This window comes from Balaenoptera borealis (genome assembly GCF_965194805.1).
Source record: "Balaenoptera borealis genome assembly, chromosome: 17".
Taxonomy (NCBI): domain Eukaryota; kingdom Metazoa; phylum Chordata; class Mammalia; order Artiodactyla; family Balaenopteridae; genus Balaenoptera; species Balaenoptera borealis.
Genome location: NC_138876.1, coordinates 83178365 through 83204415, shown reverse-complemented (window position 1 = coordinate 83204415; position 26051 = coordinate 83178365). Strand labels below are relative to the sequence as shown.

At 47.5% G+C, this 26051-nt stretch overlaps 2 protein-coding genes across 15 annotated transcripts in view; one reads left to right on the top strand and one right to left on the bottom strand.

The window, feature by feature from the left end:
- Positions 1-12433, bottom strand: part of PRKDC (protein kinase, DNA-activated, catalytic subunit) — a 152519-nt gene extending 140086 nt beyond the window's left edge. For 10 of the 13 annotated variants that reach the window (XM_082364137.1, XM_082364131.1, XM_082364141.1 and 7 more), the window contains exons 1-7: positions 12224-12431; positions 10332-10408; positions 10136-10228; positions 9760-9834; positions 8902-9010; positions 8367-8479; positions 8176-8275 (exon numbers count right to left, since the gene is read on the bottom strand). In XM_082364137.1, coding sequence (XP_082220263.1) covers positions 8176-8275; positions 8367-8479; positions 8902-9010; positions 9760-9834; positions 10136-10228; positions 10332-10408; positions 12224-12377 — 721 coding nt within the window. In that variant the 5' untranslated portion in view covers positions 12378-12431. Of the gene's footprint in view, positions 1-8175; positions 8276-8366; positions 8480-8901; positions 9011-9759; positions 9835-10135; positions 10229-10331; positions 10409-12223 lie in introns of all 13 variants that reach the window. The other 3 variants (XR_014236507.1, XM_082364132.1, XM_082364142.1) reach the window with 3 other exon arrangements.
- Positions 12434-12936: 503 nt separating this feature from the next.
- MCM4 (minichromosome maintenance complex component 4) lies at positions 12937-25543 on the top strand. 2 transcript variants are annotated; one of them, XM_082363259.1, is made up of 16 exons: positions 12937-13276; positions 13428-13497; positions 13622-13989; positions 14076-14177; positions 14986-15081; positions 15164-15259; positions 16629-16767; positions 18039-18259; positions 19779-19899; positions 20336-20595; positions 20952-21317; positions 21774-21901; positions 22562-22769; positions 23595-23823; positions 24209-24342; positions 24951-25543. In XM_082363259.1, the coding sequence occupies exons 2-16, from the start codon at positions 13434-13436 to the stop codon at positions 25041-25043; spliced, it is 2625 nt and encodes an 874-aa protein (XP_082219385.1). In that variant the 5' UTR covers positions 12937-13276; positions 13428-13433; the 3' UTR covers positions 25044-25543. The 2 variants fall into 2 exon arrangements, with proteins under 2 accessions (XP_082219385.1, XP_082219386.1); XM_082363260.1 differs by lacking the exon at positions 12937-13276 and having other exon boundaries at positions 13347-13497; positions 13622-13711; positions 13826-13989.
- Positions 25544-26051: the final 508 nt, after the last annotated feature.

The following is a 26051-nucleotide window of genomic DNA, read 5'->3' as shown; positions in this document are numbered from 1 at the left end:
ACAGCCACCCAAGTCCAGGAAATGCACAAAGTCCCAGGCAGGATAAACCCAAGGAGAAACATGCCGAGACGCAGAGTAATCAAATGGACAAAAATTAAAGACAAAGAAAAATTACTGAAAGCAACAAGGGAAACCAACAAATAATATACAAGGGAACTCCCATAAGGTTAACAGCTAATTTCTCAGCAGAAACTCTACAAGCCAGAAGGGAGTGGCATGATATATTTACAGTGATGAAAAGGAAGAACCTACAACCAAGATTACTCTACCTGACAAGGATCTCATTCAGATTCGACAGAGAAATCAAAAGCTTTACAGACAAGCAAAAGCTAAGAGAATTTGGCACCACCAAACCAGCTCTACAACATATGCTAGAGGAATTTCTCTAAGTGGGAAACACAAAAGAAAAGGACCTACAAAAACAAACCCATAACAATTAAGAAAATGGTAATAAGAACATGCATATCAATAATTACCTTAAATGTGAATGGATTAAATGCTCCAACCAAAAGACACAGGCTCACTAAATAGATACAAAAACAAAACCCATATATATGCTGTCTACAAGAGACCCACTTCAGACCTAGGGACACATACAGACGGAAAGTGAGGGGATGGAAAAAGATATTCCATGCAAATGGAAATCGAAAGAAAACTGGGGTAGCAATACTCATATCAGATAAAATAGACTTTAAAATAAAGAATGTTACAAGAGACAAGGAAGGACACTACATAATGATCAAAGGATCAATCCAAGAAAAGGATATAACAATTATAAATATATATGCACCCAACATAGGAGCACCTCAATACATATGGCAAATGCTAACAACCATGAAAGGAGAAATCGACAATATCACAGTAATATAGTAGACTTTAACACCCCACTTACACCAATGGACAGATCAAACAGAAAATAAATAAGAAAACACAAGCTTTAAATGATACATTAAACAAGAGGGACTTAATTGATATTTATAGGACATTCCATCCAAAAACAGCAGATTACACTTTCTTCTCAAGTGCACACAGAACATTCTCCAGGATAGATCACATCTTGGATCACAAATCAAGCCTCGGTAAATTTAAGAAAACTGAAATAATATCAAGCATCTTTTCTGACCACAACACTATGAGATTAGAAATCAATTACAGGGGGAAAAAAACATAAAAAACACAAACACATGGAGGCTGAACAATACATTACTAAATAACCAAGAGATCACTGAAGAAATCAAAGAGAAAATCAAAAAATGCCTACAGACAAATGACAATGAAAACACGATGATCCAAAACCTATGGGATGCAGCTAAAGCAGTTCTAAGAGGGAAGTTTATAGCAATACAAGCCCGCCACAGGAAACAAGAAAAATCTCAAATAAACAATCTAACCTTACACCTAAAGGACTAGAGAAAGAACAAACAGAACCCAAAGTTAGTAGAAGGAAAGAAATCATAAAGATCAGAGCAGAAATAAATGAAACAGAAACAGAGAAAACAATAACAAAGACCAAGAAAACTGAAAGCTGGTTCTTTGAGAAGATTAACAAAATTGATAAACCTTTAGCCAGACTCATCAAAAAAAAGAGGGAAGACTCAAATCAATAAAATCAGAAATGAAAAAGCAGAAGTTACAACAGACACAGCAGAAATACAAAGCAGAGACTACTACGAGCAACTCTATGCCAATAAAATGGACAACCTGGAAGAAATGGACAAATTCTTAGAGAGGCATAACCTTCCAAGACTGAACCAAGAAGCAATAGAAAATAAGAACAGACCAATCACAAGTAATGAAACTGAAACTGTGATTAAAAATCTTCCAACAAACAAAAGCCCAGGACCAGATGGCTTCACAGGTGAATTCTATCAAACATTTAGAGAAGAGCTAACACCTATCCTTCTCAAACTCTTCCAAAAAACTGCAGAGGGAGGAACACTCCCAAACTCATTCTATGAGGCCACCATCACCCTGCTACCGAAACCGGACAAAAATCCTACAAAAAAAGAAAATTACAGACCAATATCACCAATGAATATAGATGCAAAAATCCTCAACAAAATACTAGCAAACAGAATCCAACAACATATTAAAAGGATCATACAACATGATCAATCAAGTGGGATTTATCCCAGGGATGCAAGGATTCTTCAATATACGCAAATCAATCAATGTGATTCACCATATCAACAAATTGAAGAATAAAACCCAAATGATCATCTCAATAGATGCAGACAAAGCTTGTAACAAAATTCAACACCCATTTATGATAAAAACTCTCCAGAAAGTGGGCATAGAGGGAACCTACCTCAACATAATAAAGGCCATATATGACAAACCCACAGCAAACAGCTTTCTCAATGGTGAAAAACTGAAAGCATTTCCTCTAAGATCAGGAACAAGACAAGGATGTCCACTCTCACCACTATTATTCAACAGTTTTGGAAGTCCTAGCCACAGCAATCAGAGAAGAAAAAATAAATAAAGGGAATACAAATTGGAAAAGAAGAAGTAAAACTGTCACTGTTTGCAGATGACATGATACTATACATAGAGAATCCTAAAAATGCCACCAGAAAACTACTAGAGCTAATCAATGAATTTGGTAAAGTTGCAGGATACAAAATTAATACACAGAAATCTCTTGCATTCCTATACACTAACAACGAAAGATCAGATAGAGAAATCAAGGAAACAATACCATTCACCATTGCAACAAAAAGAATAAAATACTTAGGAATGAACTTACCTAAGGAGGTAAAAGACCTGTACTCAGAAAACTATAAGACACTGATGAAAGAAATCAAAGATGACACAAACAGATGGAGACAAATATCATGTTCTTGGATTAGAAGAATCAATACTGTGAAAATGACTACTACCCAAAGCATTCTACAGATTCAATGCAATCCCTATCAAATTACCAGTGGCATTTTTTACAAAACTAGAACAAAAAATCTTAAAATTTGTATGGAGACATAAAAGACCCCAAATAGCCAAAGCAGTCTTTTGAGGGAAAAACATGGAGCTGGAGGAATCAGACTCCCTGACTTCAGACTATACTACAAAGCTACAATAATCAAGACAATATAGTACTGGCACAAAAACAGAAACATAGATCAATGGAACAGGATAGAAAGCCCAGAGATAAACCCATGCACCTATGGTCAACTAATCTATGACAAAGGAGGCAAGAATATACAATGGAGAAAAGACAGGCCTCTTCAATAGGTGGTGCTGGGAAAACTGGACAGCTACATGTAAAAGAATGAAATTAGAACACTCCCTAACACCATATACACAAATAAACTCAAAATGGACTAGAGACCTAAATGTAAAACCGGACAGTATAAAACTCTTAGAGGAAAAACATAGGAAGAACACTCTTTGACATAAATCACAGCAAGATCTTTTTTGATCCACCTCCTACAGTAATGGAAATAAAAACAGAAATAAACAAATGGGGCGTAATGAAACTTAAAAGCTTTTGCAAAGCAAAGGAAACTACAAACAAGATGAAAAGACAACCCTCAGGAGAAAATATTTGCAAACGAATCAACAGACAAAGCATTAATCTCCAAAATATATAAACAGCTCATGCAGCTCAATATTAAAAAAACGAACAACCCAATCCAAAAATGGGCAGAAGACCTAAATAAACATTTCTCCAAAGAAGACATACAGATGGCCAAGAGGCACATGAAAAGCTCCTCAATATCACTAATTATTAGAGAAATGCAAACCAAAACTACAAGGAGGTATCACCTCACACCAGTTAGAATGGGCACCATCAGAAAATCTACAAACAACAAATGCTGGAGAGGGTGTGGAGAAAAGGGAACCCTCTTGCACTGTTGGTGGGAATGTAAACTGATACAGCCACTATGGAGAACAGTATGGAGGTGGCTTACAAACTGAAAACAGAATTACCATGTGAACCAGCAATCCCACTACTGGGCATATACCCAGAGAAAGCCATAATTCAAAAAGACACATGCCCCCCAATGTTCATTGCAGCACTACTTACAATAGCCAGGTAATGGAAGCAACCTAAATACTCATCTACAGACAAATGGATAAAGAAGATGTGATACATATATATGAAATACTACTCAGCCATAAAAAGGAACAATCTTGGGTCATTTGCAGAGACGTGGATGGATCTAGAGACTATCATACAGAGTAAAGTAAGTCAGAAAGAGAAAAACAAATATAGTATATTAATGCATATATGTGAACCTAGAAAAATGGTACAGATGACTGGTTTGCAGGGCAGAAAGAGATAAAGACATAGAGAACAAACGTACGGACACCAAGGGGGGTAAGTGGCAGGGGGGTGGTGGTGGTGGGATGAATTGGGAGATTGGGATTGACATATATACACCAATATGTATAAAATAGATAACTAATAAGAACCTGCTGTATAAAAAATAAAATTCAAAAATTCAAAAAAATAAACCACAGGATCCAGCAATTTAACTTCTATTTACCCAAAGAAAACGAAAATACTAATTAGAAAAAATAAATGCACTCCAGTGTTCAAAACAGCATTATTTACAACAGCAAAATATGGAAGCAGTCTAAGTGCCCATGGATAAATGAATGGATAAAAAAAATGTGGTGAATATTTATGTACATACACCTATTTGTAGGAATACTATTCAGCCATAAGAAACAAAGAAGTCTTGCCACCTGCAACTACATGGATGGGCCTAGAGAGTATTATGCTAAGTGAAGTAAGTCACACAGAAAGACAAACACCACGTTATTTGTCTCACTTATATGTGGAATCTAAAAAACAAATGAACAGAAACAGACAGGTACAGAGAGCAAACTGCATGTTGCCAGAGGGAATGGGGGTGGGAGGATGAGTGACACAGGTGAAGGAGATTAAGAGCCACAAACTTCCCACTGTGAAGTCAGTCAGTCACGAGGATGTGACACACAACATGGGGAATATAGTCAATAATATCATAATAACTTCATTTGGTGACATATGGTTACTAGACTCGTCGAGGTGATCATTTCCAAAGGTATTTCATCGTCAGATCACTATGCTGTATGCCTGAAACTAACATAATATTGTATTGCAACTATACTTCATTTAAAAAAATAAAATAGGGAATTCCCTGACGGTTCAGTGGTTAGGACTCGGCACTTTCACTGCCAGGGCCCAAGTTCAATCCCTGGTCAGGGAACTTAGATCCTGCAAGCCGTGAGGCACGGCCAGAAAAAAAAAAAAGAAAAAATAAAATAACATAAAGTCAAGGTGTCATCAGGGTGTGTTCTTTTCTAAAGGCTTTCAGGGCTGCCTTCTCCTGACTCTAGAGGCTGCTCGCTCTCCTTGGCTCCGGGCTCCTTCTCCATCCTCAAAGCCAGCTTCTCCTGTCACAGGGACCATGCAGCCTCCCTCACCCCCGTTTAAGTACCTTTGTGATCATACTGGGCCCACCTAGATAACCTCATCTCACAGTCAGGTGATGAGCAACCTTAATCCCGTCTGCAACCTGTCTCCCCTTTGTGATATAACCTAAGTCACAGGTGCTGGGATTAGAATGAGGACGTCTTTGGAAGCCATTATTCTGCCCACCTTGCTACCTGAGTGACTTTGGAGAAGTTACTTAGTTCTAGTTTTCTAATCTATGAAACAAAGATATTATCACCTACCTTAGTGAGTTATTACAGGAATTTTCCTTGCAATATGAATAATCTTTAGCACAAATAAGCAGTAAGTGCTATTATTTTTCTTGTTCGCCAAATGTCAATTAATATAGGAAGCAAGAACAAAAAGAAATAAGCAACATTACCTGCCACCAAGGTCAAGTGACAAAATAAACATACAACCTGGTAGATTAAAAATACGTCACAGAAAGTGCTGTCACAGAGAGGACTACAGAAGCCCAAAGAAGTGACCCACACAGGGGGAGCATAAAGGCTTCAGAAAACAGATCTTTGAGCAGGAACCTGACAGGGTGGGAAGCTGGCCACAGACATGGATCAAAGAGAGAGGAGACCGAGGAAGGGAAAGCAGGCGGAGCTGCGCCAGCATTCCTGGTCAGAGGCAACAAAGACGGGGTGAATAGGCACACAAGGCGGAAACATCCGAAACTGCCGTTTTCACAGGCCAAAATCACTGGATACTGGCAATTTCTTAAGTTTCGATTTAATAAAAGCAAACACATGCTGGAGGTAGAAAAATTTGGCAATTATCTGAACAAAATACGGTAAGGAAGGGCAAACAGATTTTTTTCTTGTGAAGAATTTATGGGGTTAAAAGTTTTATTTGTCTTGTAAAAAGAAATGAATTTCCTAATGCTTATAATGCTGTCGTAGCTAGATTATCCTCTAAACTTTTAATTTTGAGATACTACATAAGAACACTACTGACAACTATGTAGAAAATTGTATTAAACAGAGTTTAAAATCAATAGGTAAGGATTTCCAGCATAAGAATTACAAAATGCTAATGAAGGAAATCAAAGAGGACCTAAATAAGCGAAGAGGTACACTGTGTTCCTGGATTGGAAGATTCAATGTGGTAAAGATATCAACTCTCCCCAAAGTGATCTACCGGTTTAGCACAACGACCATCAAAATCCAAGTAAGGTTTTTCACAGACACAGACCAACTTATTCTAAGACTAATGTGGAAAAGCACAGACTTTTTAATACCAAAATGATTTTTAAAAGGAAGAATAAAATGTGAGGACTTAACGGCACCCGACATTTAAGGCTCACTATATAGTTATATCAAAAAGACAGTGTGCTGTTGGCAGGGGAACAGACACACAGACCAACAGAACAGAGAACCAAGGAGTGACCCACACAAACGATTTTCTACACAGGCACACAACGATTCAGTGACCTGGCAATGATCTCCTGGAGATGGCACCAAAAATCACAGGCAACCAAAGAAAAAACAGATAAACTGGACTTCATCAAAATGAACAACTTTTGCACATCAAATGGCACAATCAACAGAGTGAAAAGGCAATCCATGGAATAGGAGAAAATATTTGCAAATCATGTACCTGATAAGGAACTGATACACAGAATATACAAATAACCCCTACAACTCAGTAACAAAAAGTCAAATGATCTGACTTTTTAAATGGGCAAAGAACTTGAATAGACATTTCTCCCAAGAAGAGAGAGGGAGTGCAACAGGCACTTGTGAAAAAACTCAACACCATCAGCCATCAGGGAGATGCAGTGAGATACCACCTCACACCCACTACGATGGCTACGATCAAACAACAGAAAACAACAAGTACTGGTGAGGATGCGGAGAAACTGTACATTGCTGGTGGGAACGTAAATTAGTGCAGCCCCTGCGGAAAACACTAAGGCGATTACTCAAAAACTTAAATATAGAACTACCACATGGTCCAGCAAGCCCACTTCAGGGGATATACCTCCAAGATGAAAGCAGGTACTCCAGGTATTTGCACACCCATTTTCCAGCAGCATTATTCACAATAGTCAAAAAGTAGAAGCAACCCAAGTGTTCACTGAGAGGGGAGGAGGGAGGAGGGAAGGAGGAGGGGAGGGGGAGGATGGAGGGGGGGAGGGGGAGGAAGGAGGGGAGGAGGGGGAGGAAGGAAGGAGGAGCAGGAGGGGGAGGAAGGAAGGAGGGGGAGGATGGAGGGGAGGGGGAGGAAGGAGGGGGACCAGGGAAGGAGGGGGAGCAGGGGGTGGGGGAGGAGGGGAGGGGGAGGAGCGGGAGGGGAGAGGAGGGGGAAAGGGGAAGGACGGACGGGAGGAGGGGAGGGGGAGGAAGGGAGGAGGGGGCGGAGGAGGAGGTGGCTGTGGCCATAAAAGGGGAGCATGAAGGATCCTCCTGGTGACAGGCTGCTCAGTATCCCGGCTGCCATGGTGCATACACACGTCCACACCTGCTAAACTGCACAAAACTAAACCCAACACACAAATGTGTGCGCACGAAGCACGTGGAACCTGAGCAAGGCCCACAGATTTTATCAGGCTGTGCTACTGTGCTACAGCTATGACAGACATCATCAGGAGACACCAGGTGAAGGACACATGGAATCTCTCTATTGTCTCTCCCAGGCGCATGTGAATCCACAACTGGTATAAAAGTTCAAAAAAATACACAGTAATTCATTTTAGACCAGTAGTTTTTGAATAAAGAAACTCAAGTGCCATCAAGCGATACCTTCTTCCATGGATTTAGTGAAGTTACACAGAAGCGAAGCCAGTCCCTTCAGACACCCTGCCAGAACCGGAAGTTTGGGCTCTCTCACTGTTGATGTCATCTGAAAGGAGAGTTTTAACAAGATATCATTAAAAGAGAAAAATTCACCAGATATATGTAAGCAGGAAAGAAGATCATAAAGTTTATCATACCTGGGTCTTAAGTTCACCCAGAAAAGCCCGGAAGAGTTTATCTGAATTATTTACCATCTCACTAGGATGAACTTCGCCTAATACTCCTAGGAGCTCATATATCTTTTCTAAAACTGAAAAATAAATTTTAGACAAATTTAGGCCTAAAATCACTTAAATAAATTAAACAAAAATGCACAAATAAGAAAATGAAAGGATGTTTAGTTCAAAATAATTTCACGATAAGCCACACAAAATATCTAGTTTTATGTACTGAATCTTCTGTGATATGTTTTATGCAAATTTATTATTATAAACTAAATTACATTTGACATGCGTTGTGAGTTTTCTATTTAAAGAAATCTTTTGTAAAGATTAAAATTTTTACAGGAAGACTTCACACACTGTTTCTTGTCTCCATTTTGGTTTGTTTTCAGCAAAAAAGAATTCATCTGTAAAGCATATAAATACCTTGGCAGAGAAAACCTAAGTTTTACACTAATAATTTTTTAATTTGTTAAAATATTTTTTAAAATAACATTTAAATACAGCTCACCTGTATCTGGTATTTTTGTTTTCAATGCAAGTTCTCCATAGAACTTGCTAAATAACTCTCCAACTCTAAATTCATCCATGAGGCTCGAACTTCTCAAAGTCTGAAGTAACTGAAAGAACACAAGGTAGCCGAGTGTACAGAGACAGCAGCAAAAAGGCTTCCATCTACCGCACCTGCTCACACACAGCGGACTTCCACACCCACGTGTCTCTAGGGCACTCACTCTCCGCCTCTCAGGGCTCTTATCCAGCCACGTTATTTGGGAGGACGGGTTGAGGTGGGTGGTGCAAAAACAGGGGCTACAAAGGGGAAGGGGAGGTAGACTTAATTTCACCTTCCCAAGAAAACTATACGATGACTAGACACATGTTCTCAGAGACATATTAAGACAAGGACCAACAAGACCCAAAGAAATTCTAAAAGAGAGACACATCTAAACAGATACCTAGATGAGAGTGAGCCCAATGACCACTTACATACAACACACAGACCCATCCCAGTGTAAGGTTTTAGGAAAACATTCAAAGACACAACGAGATGAATTTTGGCAATTCTCAGCAGCGTTTAGGTTTTCACAGTAAAGGTAACAGAGTAATGGGGGGGCAGCCAATTCCTTACACTCCGCGCTACCTTCCCTCCAGACCCCTCACAACCGAACTTCTCCCTCTGCTACCCAGAGGGGTGTGAGGGCAAAATACCAAGGCTGTTAGTGGGTGATGGTTGGGAAACATGCATCTTCTCCACACATCAATGTGATTCTACAACATCTCTCACCCAAAACATAACCCAAAACTCCAATTTTCAGTTCAAGGTATATATTTAATAGAAAATACATGCACTTAGAAATATTTTAATTACCTTAATAAGAAGTTCTAGGGCTGGAATTTTACATTTAGCAGCTTTATCTTTTGTATAAACACTGGTACAAGTATTCTAGGTTTTAAAAGGAGACATATCAAAATCATTAATAAGACCTTAGTTCTTATAACTAAGACTTAACAGCTAAAACTATGCCTGGGAGGAGAGATACCAGTATATGATATATTACAATTTAACAGTTTTCCACAAGGGCCTTAGCTCATTAAATATGTTTAGAAATATCCACTTAATTTCTAACACAATCAAGCAAAAATAAACTCCCCAACAAGAAAGGCAGAAATAAAATGAACTTTAACTTACATCATAAGTTAAAAGGGACGTTGGTATATAACGAGGTATGTTTTTTCCTCCTTACCTTAATATCGAGAGAATAATGTGTGATCTTCTGGCCAATTTTCTCTAAGAAAACACATAAAAACTTTAGGGCTTCTTCTCTACAATCACGAAACTATAACAAAAGAAATAAACATTACAGAAACACGGCTAAGAAACAAAGTCACCTCAACGTGAAGGAATATACTAGAAGAGCAAAATGAAAATCTTCAACTTACTTCATCAACGTTAAGTGATTTCCGAACAAATACAAGCAAACCAAAATCTTTGGAAAAAACTAAGGAAGTGTGTAATGCTGGAAAAAACAAACAAACAAAACAAATAAGAGAGCTGCCAAGGTACTCCATAAACCCACCCTAAAGGTGTTGCTTGTTTCTCAATTCAGCCTCTTAAGTGATAAAACACTAGTCTAAGGCTGCCGTATTTTGACAAGGAAAACGGGAAATTCTAGATGTTCCACAGCAATGAGGTAGGCAGAATAATGGCCCCAAAGATGCCAGAACCCTAATTCCTAGTGTCACACCCACCTGTGGATATGCTAACTTTACATGGCAAATGAAAATCAGGTTGCTAATCAGCTGACCTTAAACTGGTGAGCATCCTGGGCCATCAGGTGGGCCCAATGCAATCACAAGGGCCCTCACAAGTGGGAGAGGGAGAGGGAGGACAGGAAAGCAGGACAGATTCCAAGCATGTCACTTGACCCTCTGCTGCTGGCTTTGAAGATGGAGGAAGGGGAAGGGGGGCAGCGTAATCCAAGAAATGCAGGCGTCTTCTAGAAGCAAGGAACGCCAGAAAGGAAAAAGGGACCTCAGTGCTACAACTGCAAGGAACATGAATGAAAAAGGAAAGAATTCTCCCTCAGAGCCTTCAGAAAAGGAAAGTGGCCCTGCCTGCTGCCTTGGTTTCAGCTTGCTGAGACCCGTGCTGGGCTTCCAACCACACAACTATAAGACTAACAAACCTGCGCTGTTGTAAACACCAAGCCAGTGGTACGTTTTAGCACCAACAGAAAACTAGTACACTCCCCTATAATCTCTCAAGGGAAAGGACACACCCTGCATACGCAGAGTGAACCTGGAACTGATTTACGGAAAGTTACTAAAGGAACAAAATAGAACTCCTAGAACTCAGACTAGAAAGCATTTACACAATGCTGCTGCTGTTTGGTCATTAATTTCCCCATTAGTACACCCCTGACAATATATAGGCACTGCAAAGCATCTTTTTCAAGACTTTTCTTACAGTATTTCTCCACCTTATTCAACAATGACTTTTTTAGGAAGAAAACCTCATCTACCTTCTAATTAAGCGGACACAACATGAAGAGTCTGCATACTTGCGGCTTTAAAAGGGAGTAACACTGGGACTCCCTGGTGGCGCAGTGGTTAAGCATCCGCCTGCCGACGCGGGTTCGAGCCCTGGTCCGGCCCGTGCGCCACAACTACTGAGCCTGCGCTCTAGAGCCCGCGCACCTGGAGCCCGTGCTCCACAACAAGAGAAGCCACCGCAGTGAGAAGCCCGCGCACTGCAACGAAGAGCAGCCCCCGCTCGCTGCAACTACAGAAAGCCCGCGCGCAGCAACGAAGACCCAATGCAGCCAAAAATAAACAAAAATTTTAAAAAAAATTTTTAAAAGGTTCACTTTCCCCTTTTTTTTAAAAAAAAGGGAATATCACAGATGTTTTCACGCGATGACACATTTAAAAATGATGAAATGAGGCACTTCTGCTGCAAAAGGAAAAGTTCTCATCCAGGCATAGCTAAAGAATTAAAAGAACAGCATGGCTTGCTTCTCAAAAGAAGGAACAGCAAACACAGGGGTTTGGAAAAGGTGCTGGTGGGTTTAGGCGACACTGAGGTGGAAGAAAATACTCTCCTCTCGTCCCTCCCCACCGTGGATAGCAAAGATACCAAATTCGGGTCATTTTCACCACCTTTGGTTTTAAAATACCTTTCCTCTGCCGTTAAGAAAAGAGGCAGCTGACAAACCACTTTTACACACATCACGAATTCCGACCAGCCCGTTCAAGCACCGCCCGAGGCGTCCACGCCGGACCCGCAAGGGCTGCCGGGCTACGGGCTGTCGGAAGCCCGGAGCCGTACCCACCCAGCAGCGCAGGGCCGGAGCTCAGCACGCACTCCTGCCCCAGGCCCCGCAGCAGCTGACAACTGGCCACCGCCGCTCCGCAGCGGTCGGCCGCGGACAAGGACTCCTGTAACTGAAGCAGAGTACCGCGCACGCCAGACCCCGCGTCCGCCATGACGCCCAACAACAGCCCCGCGCGTGCGCACACGCTACCCGGGCCCGCAAGCGCCTACGGGAACGGGGCGTGGGGGGGGCGGGGCTTCCGGCGCGTGCGCACAGTTGTCCGGGCCTGGAAGTGCCCCTGAGGCAAGGGGGCGGGGTCCTGAGAGGGGCGGGGCCTTAGCAGGCGGAAGGGAGCGGGGTCCTCGGCGCGTGCGCACATGGGGAGCTGGCGCAGAAGTGCTCAGGGGGCGGACGTGGGCGCTGGAACCTTGTCGAAGACCATCGCGGAGGGAGCCCTCCCTGTAGGATCAACGGCTTAGACGTGCATTAAGATAGAGGCAGGCTTATGAATGTGTGGCCCACAGTACACTTAGCACAATACGTCAAAACTCGGGGAGAATCAGGAATCCAACCGCTCGACCTCCGGAAATAGATGCGGAGGACAGGTGGCGAATTGGAGTTGACCGAGTGCCCGAGGCAGAAAGAAATAGGCTACAGCTCGGGTCAGGAGCCACAGCTAGCCCTTGATAAGGAGGGCCGGGGAGGGCGGGGTGGGGGGGGTGTCGTTTGGATTCCCGAGGGACACAGGAGCGGCTCCTCCTTAGGCACGCCCTGTAGTGGCCGGTCCCCGAACGCTGTCCGGCGGCCTCCCCAGATTTCCCGCGAAATCGCATTCCGGCTTCGGACAAGACCACCGGAGCGGGGGAGCCCCGATCGAGTTGTGCGTCGTTGTCCCGCGGGGCGCGGGGCGGCCGTCCGGTCCCCCCTGCCGCTGCACAGTGGTGCCTCCCGGAAGCGGGGCCGCGCGAGGGCGCTGCTGCGATTGGTGGGCCGCCGCTGGGGGCGGAGACAACGGTGCCGCCGGCGGGAAACCTGGCCCCTGCTGAAGTGGAGCGGGAGCGCGCCCCTTAGGTGGGGCTGGGTCCGGCCGGCGCGGAAGGCGGGGGTCTGCCGGGGTCGGCGGTGCTGAGGGGAGGGCCGAGGGGCGGGGGGCCGGAGCGAGGGGAAAGGGGCGGGGGGTCTTCAGGGAGCGTCCCCGCGAGCCTGCGTCCCTGTTGCGCAGCCCGCCATGTCGTCCCCGGTGTCCACCCCGAGCCGCCGCGGCTCCCGGCGGGCCGCCCCCGCTCAGCCACGTGAGTGTCCGCGTGCGGCCGTGCCCCGCGAGGTCTTCGGGGAGGCAGGGCGGGCGGTGCCGTGTCAGCCCCGTTCGGCCCCAGTGCCGCCCTCGCCGACGCCGCCGTGCCCGTTCCCCCACAGGCCAGGACCCGCTGTCGTCGGGAGAGCCGCGGCCGCTGCCCGCGTCGCCCGGCGCCGAGCCCCGCAGCCCGCCCCGCGCGCCGCCCGCAGGTGCGCTGCCCGCTCGGGCATCGGGGGCCGGGGGGGCCGGGGGGGCCCGGGCGGGGGGAGCGGACGCCCCGCAGGGGTCCTCGCCGCGCTCACCCCCGTGGACGCGCTCCCCAGCGGCCCCCCTGGACCTGGATGTGAGCTCGCCGCTGACCTATGGCACCCCCAGCTCGCGGGTGGAGGGCACCCCGAGGAGCGGCGTGCGCGGCACGCCTGTGCGGCAGAGGCCCGACTTGGGCTCGGCGCGGAAAGGGCTGCAGGTGGACCTGCACTCGGACGGGGTGAGTGCGGGGCCGCCCGGGGCGCGGTGGGCCGCACGAGGTGGGCCGTCCCCCGCGAACCTGCTCCCGTCGCCTTTCCTGTGCAGCCGGCCGCAGAGGATATAGTGGCGAGCGAGCAGTCTTTGGGCCAAAAACTCGTGATTTGGGGAACAGATGTAAACGTGGCAACGTGCAAAGAAAACTTTCAGGTGAGGTGTCATTCCTCGGGGCTCCGGAGATGTGGGGGAAAGTATGTGTCACCTCCATCCACGTAGCCCCGGTATTTAGCAGCAGATCTTCACATGGCTCAGAATTGGTGGTGTTTTTTTCAGTTTTTAGGAAAAAGAAAAACACCTATGCTTGTCTCCAAATTCTGACACCATTCCTAGTTTCCTTATTTTGAAGTATAGTTGATTTACAGTAATGTGGTAGTTTCAGGTGTACAGCAAAGTGATTCGGTTATACTTCTCTTTCTGATTATGTTCCATTATAGGTTATTATAAGATGTTGAATGTAATTCTTCGTGCTGTACAGTAAATTCTTGTTTTCTACTTTATGGCTGATAGTTTGAGTCTGTTAATCCCATACTTCTAATTGATCCCTCCCTCCCTCCCCCTGCTCTTTGGTAACCCTAAGTTTCCTGTGTCTGTGAGTCTGTTTTGTATATGGATTCATTTGTGTTACTTTTTAGATTTCACGTGTAAATGATGTATAGTATTTGTCTTCATTTGACTTATGTCACTAAGTATAATATTGTCTAGGTGCACCCATATTGCTGCAGATGACAAATTTCATTCTTTTTTATGGCTGAGTAATATTCCATTATGTGTATACATATATAAATCTGTATGTATCACACGTTCTTAAGCCAATTGTCTATAAATGGGCACTTGGGCTGTTTCCAGATCTTAGCTAACTTGAAAAGATACGTGGCCCCCAGCGTTCATAACTTTTTTATTTTGAGCAGTTGCTGGTTCCTAACTGCATTAAGCTTACTGTTTCTCTCCCCACGCTAAGAGATTTCTTCAGCGTTTCATCGATCCTCTGGCTAGAGAAGAAGAAAGCGTTGGCACAGACGTTACTGAGCCTCTGTACATGCAGCGACTTGGGGAGGTAATGAAATACGCTAACCTGAAAACTCAAACTAGGGGTTGAAACGGTTAGCAGGATATAACCTGTTTGTTCTGCCCTGTAGATTAACGTTATTGGAGAGCCGTTTTTAAACGTAAACTGTGAACACATAAGATCATTCGACACAAATCTATACAGACAGCTCATTTGCTACCCACAGGTAAGAATTTGCCCTTGAACTTGGGGGACTGCAGTAAACATCTAGAGCATCTGCAGGGTTTCTGGACAGTGGGGTTTCCTTAGTAACAGAGAATATGCCTCCAAAGCACCTTTTGGGGGGCGGGGGGTTGCCGCATGGCATGTGGGATCTTAGTTCCCCAACCAAGGATCGAACCCATGCCCTCTGCAGTGGAAGCGAGGAGTCCTGACCACTGGACCGCCAGGGAAGTCCCCCAAAACCTCTTAAAAGCATGTTCTGTTTTCTTTAAGATGAACACTTTTCCACATGTTAACATTAGAAATTGGGGTGTGTGTTATTGTTGACGGCATGTCATTGTTTGGTTGGCAGCATTTCTTAGTACGTAAAACAGTGGTGACGCATGATTGACAGCTTGTTGGGTTTGATGACTTAAAACATATTAAACGAAAACACTTACACACACCTGCCTTCTCTAACAGGCTGTGTTAACCATACTGCAGTCTTCTCTGGGCTTAAGGTCAGGCTTTATCAACAAAGCATCAGCTACATTGATTCTAGCTTTAGGCTTTGGAGGCAGGCAGACTTTGTTTTAAATCTTGATTTTGCTGCTTAATAGCTGTGTAACCTTGGTCCAGTTTCTCAGCTTCCCAGAGGCTGTTTCCTTATCTGCAAAATGAGGAACAGCTGTTAAGAAATTGGAATAATTATGATTTAACCCATTTTGGTATCATTCTGTTATGGAAGAAAAGTAAGACATGAAAGTATGAGCTTCTGTTGCCAATTAAAAGCCTACAGTCATGCCAGCACATCCTGAAGGCACGATTATATGTCTTATCTCATTTTTTAAAAAATTGATATATTTATTTTTGGCTGCATTGGGTCTTCGTTGCTATGCGTGGGCTTTTTCTCTAGTTGAGGAGAGTGGGGGCTACTCTTGGTTGCGGTACGCAGGCTTCTCACTGCGGTGGCTCCTCTTGCTGTGGAGCGTGGGCTCTAGGCACGTGGGCTTCAGTAGTTGTGGCTCGCAGGCTTTGGAGCGCAGGCTCAGTAGTTGTGGCGCACGGGCTTAGTTGCTCCGCGGCACGTGGGATCTTCCCGGACCAGGGCTCGAACCCATGTCCCCTGCATTGGCAGGGGGATTCTTAACCACTGCGCCACCAGGGAAGTCCATGTCTCATCTCATTTAACTCTAGTGAGAAGATGCAGAGGTGAGAGATTTCAGTGTGCCCAAGGGTGTACAAATAGCATGTGTGATTTTATAGGTTAATGTTTTTGGATTATGCCATATTCTTTTTGTTTTTATGCCTTGCTAACATGAATTGCTTTATTAAATTTAACCCTAAGATAAAAATACAAACACAGCTTGGCACCGCTATACTTGTTTTTAAAGGAAGTTATCCCAACATTCGACATGGCTGTCAATGAGATCTTCTTTGACCGCTATCCTGACTCAATCTTAGAACATCAGATTCAAGTAAGACCGTTCAACGCGTTGAAGACTAAGAATATGAGGAACCTGAATCCAGAAGGTAATATTTTTTTCCACTTTATCGAGATATAGTTGACATACAGAAGGTAATATTTTTAATAGCAAGAAAGTACATTATGTGAAAGTCACTTCATCAAGGAACTTTAAAGGAATTGGTGACAGTGACGGTGGCGGACTGGGAGTTGACAGAAACCAGTTGCAGGTTCAGTTACCCCATATGCTTATGGGTCCACCATGCCCTTTTTTTTTTTTTTTTTTTTTTTTTTTAATTTATTTATTTATGGCTGTGTTGGGTCTTCGTTTCTGTGTGAGGGCTTTCTCTAGTTGCGGCAAGTGGGGGCCGCTCTTCATCGCGGTGCACGGGCCTCTCACCATCGTGGCCTCTCTTGCTGCGGAGCACAGGCTCCAGACACGCAGGCTCAGTAGTTGTGGCTCACGGGCCTAGCCGCTCCGCGGCATGTGGGATCCTCCCAGACCAGGGCTCGAACCCGTGTCTCCTGCACCGGCAGGCAGACTCCCAACCACTGCGCCACCAGGGAAGCCCCACCATACCTTTTTTAACTAAACTGAAATTATATAAAAGATGCTGTAACTGTTGATACTTTTCTATCTTAAAATGAACTTATCCAATTATGATAGTTTTACAGTTATTTTATTAAGAAGGCACTCTCTCAGAATCAAAGTAGAAGACAAATATAAAATATGATCCCTGCACTGAAGCATAAGGAGGAAATCTAGTTTGGAAAGTAAGAGAAGAGGCAGAAGAACAGAGCAGGAGTGTGTCAGCCCAGGGAGAGACGGAGCACGCTGGGCCCCAGTGGGAGAACTCTGTGGTGAAAGATTTGGAAAGCAGACCTGAAACATTCTATTATGTTATTTATTTGGGGAAATGCTATATCGGGGCCACAGTTACTAGTAGGACAGGTAAGTCTCTGAACCCGCCACGTATAGTGGGCCTGACTATGGAGAAGATTATCACGAGTGCGTGGGCTGTGACAGCCACTTCACAGGTCCGGTCGTCCCCAGGCAGCCTCGGGTCGGCCTAGCTCAGCAAGGGTCAGTAGACCTAAGGGGTTGGGAGGGAGCAGACTGGACGCAGGAGGGGCATCTCAGGTCAGAGCTGAGGGTACCCAGTGAGACGTTCGTGCTCTGGCCGGAGCGTCTCCCCCTGACCCCGCCATCCCAGCACCTCCATTCCTCCGGTGAGGTTCTCCCGGCTGGACAGCAGAGCCAGACCCGCCCCAGCTGGCGTCCAGCTTGGGGAGGCCCACGCCCAGCTGGGACGAGCCGCCCTCTCTCCCCGCCTTGCAGACATCGACCAGCTCATCGCCATCAGCGGCATGGTGATCAGGACGTCCCAGCTGATTCCGGAGATGCAGGAGGCCTTCTTCCAGTGCCAGGTGTGCGCCCACACGGCCCGGGTGGAGATAGACCGCGGTCGCATCGCTGAACCCTGCGTGTGCGAGCGCTGCCACACCAGCCGCAGCATGGCGCTCATCCACAACCGCTCCGTCTTCTCCGACAAGCAAATGGTGCGTGGCCCCTGCCCCCCTCCACGTGCCCCGTCCTCAGTCTGCCCCAGCCGGGTCCTCAAAAGCCAAGTGTAACTTGTCCACTCGTGCAGCCCTGAAACCAGGCTTCCTGGTGGGTTGAGCAGCTTCATTCCTCCTCGGAGAGCAGGTGTGTTAGAGGGCAAAGCTGAGCCCTCGGAGTGCCTGAGGCCCCAGCCCTGGGCCGCAGCACTGCTGTACCGCCCGCGGGCACCCGTGCGCTGTGTTCCACACTCTTGTCATAGGGGAGGAGTGCGTTCTCCAACTGAATATCTTAAGTTCAGCGTCATTCGTGATTTATTAAGTCAAATTTAACACGAGATGCTTCTATGGGAAATACTTAAGATTGTAGGATATAAGAGCGTATACAACATTAAGAACAGTAAACACCGTTTGATTAAATTCTGTCATTTGGCAATTCTACCGCCGGTAAAGAATGGGCTGAGAAGTTTTTCCAAAGTTTTTCTCACAAACTGTATTGCCTAGGGAGTTTAACCATGTAGCTCTTTATTCATGAAAAATTTTAAGATGCAGATTAAAATTCCAGAGAAAGGCAGAAAACCATTTATTTACTGTGACTGTAATGGTGTAAAGTATGCATAAGGAGTGAAGATTTTTTTGATTTGTTATAATGTTTAAGCAATCTTAACTTTAAGTGGAGAGAATGAGTTCAAAGTACAGGACGAGAGATAGTTTCCCTTACTGGGAGTCACTAGGAGAACACTAACGAGTGTGAAAAGCATCCAATTTCTTGCTGATGGAAGGGTCATCGAGGTGGATAGCTTTCACCTCACGTGGGCACCGATTCCTGGGCCTGGGTGCTCCCGAGGTTCTGCCCGCGGACTCGCTGCCGTCCTCCCGGCTCCTCCTGAGCACAGGCTGCCTCGGGGCCCTTGCGCTTGCTGTCCTGTCGCTGAGAACACGGGGCCCCTCCCTGACAGCCTCTCCTCTGCCCGGCGGTCACCTGGTTTGAGAAGGGCCTTCCCTGCCCTTGATGGTGGGACGCACAGCCTCCACCCCCGCCCTGTGCGCCCTCCTGTCTTCTCCCGCCGGGCCTGGCGCTGCCAGGACTGTGTGTGCCCCTCTGCTCTGGGGCAGAGTCCCCAACACCCGGGACGGAGTCTGGCAGCTGCTCGGCAGGTGCTGTGGGTGAGTCGATGTCACCAGGAGGACAGGCAAGAGTTTGGGAGGCACGGTGACCTGAAGTGGGGGTGCTTCTCCCAGAAGCACACTGGGAGCAGCGTCCAGAAGGAACTAGAAATGCAGGCCGACGCTGATGCAGACGCGCCCGCCACAGCCTTAAGACGGGGAAGAACAGCCCTGGCCTCCCCACCCCCAAAGGGGCAGCCCCTAAACGAACAACCGCCTCAGAATGCTTATCAGACTGGGTTTCCAGAGGTGGACACAGCGAGGTCCCGGGGCAGCAGAGGCGCTGCTGTCGAGCGGCTGGGTGGGGAGGGCTCTGGGCCTGTCCTGAGGCTCCTGCTCCCCGCCCCCTCAGATCAAGCTCCAGGAGTCCCCCGAAGACATGCCCGCGGGGCAGACGCCGCACACGGTCGTCCTCGCCGCCCACAATGACCTCGTGGACAAGGTCCAGCCTGGGGACAGAGTGCACGTCACAGGTGAGGGCCTCCAGAGTCAGCCCTGTGACCTGGTCGGGGGTGCCTGGCCTGGGGCTGCTGCTTCCAGCGCCTGCCTTTGACCTCCGACACGGCCCCTGCCCAGACGGTAGGCTGTCTCCCTGTTATTGTCTGAAATAACTTGCGAGCGACCTTCAGTATTTGAGCTCTTCGGGTTTCCTTTCTTTCTAGGTTTTTGGTACGGGATTTAGGTATTTTCTTTCAGGTAGTTATTGATAATTCCTTACATTCGGTTTAAGAGAAATGAAACTTCTGTTTCAAACTGCGATGCATCAAACACAGAGGCGAGCAGGTGGCGTGTGGAGGCGGTGGTCCCGGGTCAACCTCGCTGGCTCTGCTCGGAGCCCCCCAGAGCCCTGCTCCCCCCGTGCTCCAGGCCGAGGTCGGGCAGGTGAGAGTGTGTCCTTTGTGCCCTCAGGCATCTACCGAGCGGTCCCCATTCGCGTCAATCCCAGAGTGAGCAACGTGAAGTCTGTCTACAAAACCCACATTGACGTCATTCACTATCGGAAAACCGACTCGAAGCGTCTGCACGGCCTCGACGAAGAAGCAGAGCAGAAACTTTTTTCAGAAAAGCGTGTGGAATTGCTTAAGGAGCTTTCCAGAAAACCAGACATTTATGAGAGACTCGCTTCCGCCTTGGCTCCGAGCATTTATGAGCATGAAGATATAAAGAAGGTAACTGGCTGATGGGCTTCTCACTTGCAGCTAGGCTTGAGAGCGCTCGGGTCGGACAGTGTGGACACCCCGGAAAGGCTGAGCCTCGGCCTGTTTGGCGGAGCAGGGCCCGCCGCCTGCCTTGGCTGTTGGTGACGGGAATGGGCCGCATCCTCATCTCGTTTCCAGGCACAGAAGCCGCCCGGGGTGGGTGGGGTCCGGGCCCCCTATGGCATCCGTGCCCCAGGGCTGACTCGCAGCCCCTCCCGTCCTCTGATCTCTTCACTGTCGCCCTTTGTCCATCTGACTGCGTCTCAGCTGCCAGCGGCAGGTGAGCACTGAGACCTGTCTGTCTGTCCGCCCGTCTGCCCGTCCAGGGAATCCTGCTTCAGCTCTTTGGCGGGACGAGAAAGGATTTCAGCCACACAGGAAGAGGCAAGTTCCGCGCCGAGATCAACATCCTGCTTTGCGGGGACCCAGGGACCAGCAAGTCGCAGCTGCTGCAGTACGTGTACAACCTGGTCCCCCGGGGCCAGTACACGTCCGGGAAGGGCTCCAGCGCCGTGGGCCTCACCGCCTACGTCATGAAGGACCCTGAGACGCGGCAGCTCGTGCTGCAGACGGGCGCCCTGGTGCTGAGTGACAACGGCATCTGCTGCATCGATGAGTTCGACAAGATGAACGAGAGCACACGCTCTGTCCTGCACGAGGTCATGGAGCAGCAGACGCTCTCCATCGCCAAGGTCAGTCGCCCGTTCTTTCCCGGCGTGGACACAGGTGGGGTGTCGGGGGGCTTGAAGCTCAGCATCTGTGTAACCTGCAGCTTGGGAGACTGGCCGACACTTCTCCTGTTAGGTCCCAGCTCGATCTGAGTATTTTCCACAGGATCCTCGTTCCTCCTCTACGCTGTCCTAATCCTCTGATGTGTGGTACTCGTAGAACTTGACTTTGTCCTAATGCACGGGGTTTGGTTACTGAAAAAGACGCAGTCGCAGCAAATGTTCATCTACAGCTCGGTCCTTGGCCTGACTCAGCGCTCAGGGCTGTCCCCAGTGGGACGCCTGTGCAGAAGTCACCTGTGCCGGGTGACGTGGCTCGTGGTGACGGCGGATCCCTGGCAGAGGGCACGCGGGCAGAGGTGGCTCACAGGTCCCGCCAGCCTCGGGGCGAGGTTTCTAACCACACTGTCCCTCCACCAGGCTGGGATTATTTGTCAGCTCAACGCCCGCACCTCCATCCTGGCAGCCGCAAACCCTGTCGAGTCTCAGTGGAATCCGAAAAAAACCACCATTGAGAATATCCAGCTGCCCCACACACTGTTGTCAAGGTACGAAAACACGTTTTCATAGAATAGATGGTCTCACTTTGCTCATCTGTGGAATGTTCAGGGTGAGCTTGAGAAGGAAATACAAGGCAGAACCCAGCTAATGTTGTAAACTCTTCAGGCCAACGCAAAGTCTGCACATCTGCTTGGTCACGAGTTTTCCAGGCAAGGACGGTGTGTTTTTCTGCTCACCTTGATGCGTACTCGTTTTTTGGAGCAATTAGGGCCTTTCACCTTCATCCTTTCAGAAACCTGCCTCTCACTGCTCTCGGTCTTAAAGCCGCTGTAGAGAATCAACGAAGTGCAGAGAGCGGTTTTACACAGTAGATAAGGGTCTGAAAATTAAACTTGTGGAAGGGGAGTCAGGTAGTCCATACTTTTTCTCAAAGATAGGTATGTTCAGACTTCGATTACTTGACTGTTCTAACAGATAGTTCCTTCTCCCCAGAGGAGTTGAATGTATCTTCATTCGCATCTTCCAGTCTTCGGAATTACAGCAGCGTTTCCCTTGGGAGCATCTTGCTTCTGGCTCAGCTTTCAGTGCCCAGTATTCCCGGGCAGAAGCGGCCTGCGGGGCTGGGGCAGGGGGACCGGAGGCCCAGGGGTCCACTCACAGGTACGTGGGTGTCCCAGCTGGGAAAACTGTTTATGATGTTTCCTCAGGTTTGACTTGATCTTCCTCATGCTGGACCCTCAGGACGAAGCGTACGACCGGCGTCTGGCTCACCACCTGGTGTCCCTGTACTACCAGAGCGAGGAGCAGGCACAGGAGGAGGTCCTGGACATGGCGGTGCTCAAGGACTACATCGCCTACGCGCACAGCGCCGTCCTGCCGCGGCTGAGCCAGGACGCCAGCCAGGCGCTCATCGAGGTACCTGCGGCCGAAAGCGCAGCTGGGTGCTGCTCAGCCTCTGAAACAGCCTCTAAAACTTCTACAACTGTTTTCCCTCCTGTGTTGCAAAATCGAGTTTTCCAGATGTAGAAAGGGGAAAGGGATTCATTTCTACACGTTGTGCACACTCTTTTTATATTTAAGTACTTGTAAGCACAGTGTATTAAGACCAGGATACCTGAGTTGAAATATAGGTGATGCTATTTAGTGACTTTGTAATTCTGGTCTCTGGGCTGCATTTGCTCGTTTCTAAAAAAATAAGTATTTTATGTTCACTTCTCAGTACCTTTTAAGTGGGCAGCAGTGCATGATGCCACATACTCAGCAGACACTGTGACACTAAGAAGGTTCCTGGTGCTTTGATGGGCTTTACATCCTGACAAAGCCCTGAAGATGCTCAAGTGAAAGTTACAAGTGATAACGCAGTTTTCCGTCTCTGTCATCTTGAAGGAATTACATCATCGGTGTAGGGGTTTAGACAATTTACCTCTTGCGTGTTGCCCCACTAACCCTTGGCCTGCTCCTCGCAGGGGTGTAAACAAACAGACCAGAGTCCTCAGCTGCCCTTCCCAACACCACGTCCTCTGGGTGCCGGGCTTCGCACACCCTTGCTGCCCGGTCCCGTCCTAAAGCTGCACCCGTGCCTCCCCCGGATGAGGGTCGAGGCCCACGGCTGGACCGGCTCTCGCTCCCCTCAGGACCTGCCTGCCCAGGGGGTTATTTAACGGGAGCCCGACTGGCCAGAGTCCAGGCACGACCCTGAGGTCATCGTGTGAGGAGTCGGCGTGTCCCCTGTCTCGCCAGGCTTACGTGGACATGAGGAAGGTCGGCAGCAGCCGAGGGATGGTGTCCGCATACCCCCGACAGCTGGAATCGCTGACCCGCTTGGCCGAAGCCCACGCTAAGGTGCGCTTTTCCAGCAAGGTGGAGGCGATCGACGTGGAGGAGGCCAAGCGCCTGCACCGAGAGGCCCTGAAGCAGTCGGCGACCGACCCGCGGACGGGCATCGTGGACATCTCCATCCTCACCACAGGTGGGGCCGCGCGGGCCCTCCGAGCGCGCGGCGGGGTGCTGAGGCGGTGGGCGCGGGCACACACGGTCGGGGTCTGCCCTGCCCGCCCTCTGGGCACCGCGCCCCCGGAGGAGCGGTTCTGCCCCAGCGAGGGCGGCTCCGCGTCTGTGCGCATTGCCTGGACTGTCTCCGTGGAAAGCAGCAGCTATAAATAAGCTCTTCAGAAACTGGGAACAGCGTTCAGAACTTGCTCCGACTGTCCCCTAACCTTATGTGGTGACATGACTAAACGGTTTTTTTTTTTAAAGAGTATAGTTGATTTATGACTAAAGAAATATTAATAGAAGTTTGAAACACTTTTGCTTCCTTAGAGCAGAAACGTCTTCACTAATTTCTTTTAAATCAGGAATGAGTGCCACCTCTCGTAAACGGAAAGAAGAGTTAGCTGAAGCTTTGAAAAAGCTTATTTTATCCAAGGGCAAAACGCCAGCCCTGAAATACCAGCAACTTTTTGAAGATATTCGGGGACAGTCTGATATAGTAAGTGTTTATGTGTATATTTTGTTTAATAGAGTTTTCTTTTCCCTTGATGCTGCTTTAAAGTTTTTTTCTAATTTTTTTCCTTCGTTTGTAGTCTAAGTGATAAATTGTTTAAGTAGTTACAGATAAAGAAGAGAAGTGAGATCACCACCCACCATCAGGGAGTGATCGCGAGAAGTCTGCTGGGCTCTCAGTTTTCCGTGTGGATGTGGATGCGTGGTTTTGAGCCGCGTCAGTACTCTTAGCTTCATCTGGGACGCAGAGTCCACTTCGTGACTTACTCACTTTATCTCATGCCTCCCCCGTCATTTACTTAACCATTTGGTGGGCACTTAGAGCGTTTGCAGTCTCTTGCTGTTACAAGGAAAGCTGAGTTCACGGCAAGAGCTCTGCTGGTTGGGTCCAGCCCTGCCTGCTTCCCTAACGCCCTCCCCTCCTGGCCCGTGGCAGGAAACGTTTGCCACTCCCGAGACGGAGCGTTAGGACTTGTGTACAGCCACCAGGAAGGAAGGAGGCTCCGGTGGTTCTTTAACTTGGAAATCATTGTGTCTCTAAGTGGGGAGCGCAGCTCCACGTGTAAAGTTCTTTCTCTCTTCTCTTCCCCAAAGGCAATTACCAAGGATATGTTTGAAGAAGCGCTGCGTGCCCTGGCGGATGACGACTTCTTGACGGTAACTGGGAAGACGGTGCGCCTGCTCTGAAGCCCCACGAGCAGCGCTGGTCACCGCCCTGCCGCCGGCGGGAGAAACAGCCTCGAAGTCATTACTTGGCGGCATAAAAATTTTCTAACCTGGGTTCAGTTTTCCTAGGGAAGCGTGTGTGTTCATCTTTTTAACATTTCAAGTAAAGAGCACTGTGCCAGTTTATGAGCATGATATAGTACGACTGTTTTCTTGAAGTGCCGTTTCTTTAGCACCAGGTTTGAGCTGTGTGTAGGTACAGACAGCAGGGTGCGATCTTCTCTGGAGACAGCGGTCTGGGTCATGGTTTTGTGCTGGACTTTGTCGTGGCCGTTGGAGATGCTCGGGTGTTCCCGTCCCTCCTGTGGGGAGGTGCACGGCCAGCGCTGTCCCCGCTGAGTCCTCAAGGCTTGTTCTCTTGGCTACATGAGGCTGGAAATGGTGGGGTTCCGTGTCACTGCTTTCTACTGCTTCACCCTAATATGTAAAACTTTTTCCTCAATAAATGATAGAATAAGTAATACTTGGTTATCAGGCATTATTTTTCATTAAGAAAAAAGCTTTAATAATACTGGTTTCATGGAAATTCATGACGGTAAGTACTTTGTGTAAGTCATAAACTCACTAAGATATAATACGTTTCATCTTATTCATTCAAAAGTTATTTCAATTCTAGCAGTCATTCTCATAAAACCACCATAAGCTGAAATCTCAGGTGGAGATACTACGGTAACAAGTAATCCCTGGAACATTCAAGTCACCATGAGTTTGGCCTTTTTTAGAATCAACATTCATTAGTAAAGCATTCATAGAAAGTGATAGATCTAACTGAGTGTTTGAACAGCCTTAAAATGCTAATGTGGGCATGGGATTCAGAGGTCATCTGAGCAGCTCCGGCGGTCCCCATTCTGTGCTGGGGGTCACGGTGCCTCGGCGGCAGTCAGGCTGGGGCATCACCAGAGGGTGCGAGAGACGAGTCTGAAATGAAAACCGCTGAATCTTCTGAGTAGAACTCTGTCCGGTGTGTTT

What these genes read in the sequence shown, in the direction of transcription:
- MCM4 (XM_082363259.1), top strand. Translation starts at nt 13,434, where the DNA reads ATGTCGTCCCCGGTGTCCACCCCGAGCCGCCGCGGCTCCCGGCGGGCC. An exon ending in AGACGCTCTCCATCGCCAAG is followed by an intron (nt 21,318 to 21,773) that starts GTCAGTCGCCCG and finishes TCCCTCCACCAG; the next exon opens with GCTGGGATTATTTGTCAGCT. An exon ending in CATCTCCATCCTCACCACAG is followed by an intron (nt 23,824 to 24,208) that starts GTGGGGCCGCGC and finishes CTTTTAAATCAG; the next exon opens with GAATGAGTGCCACCTCTCGT.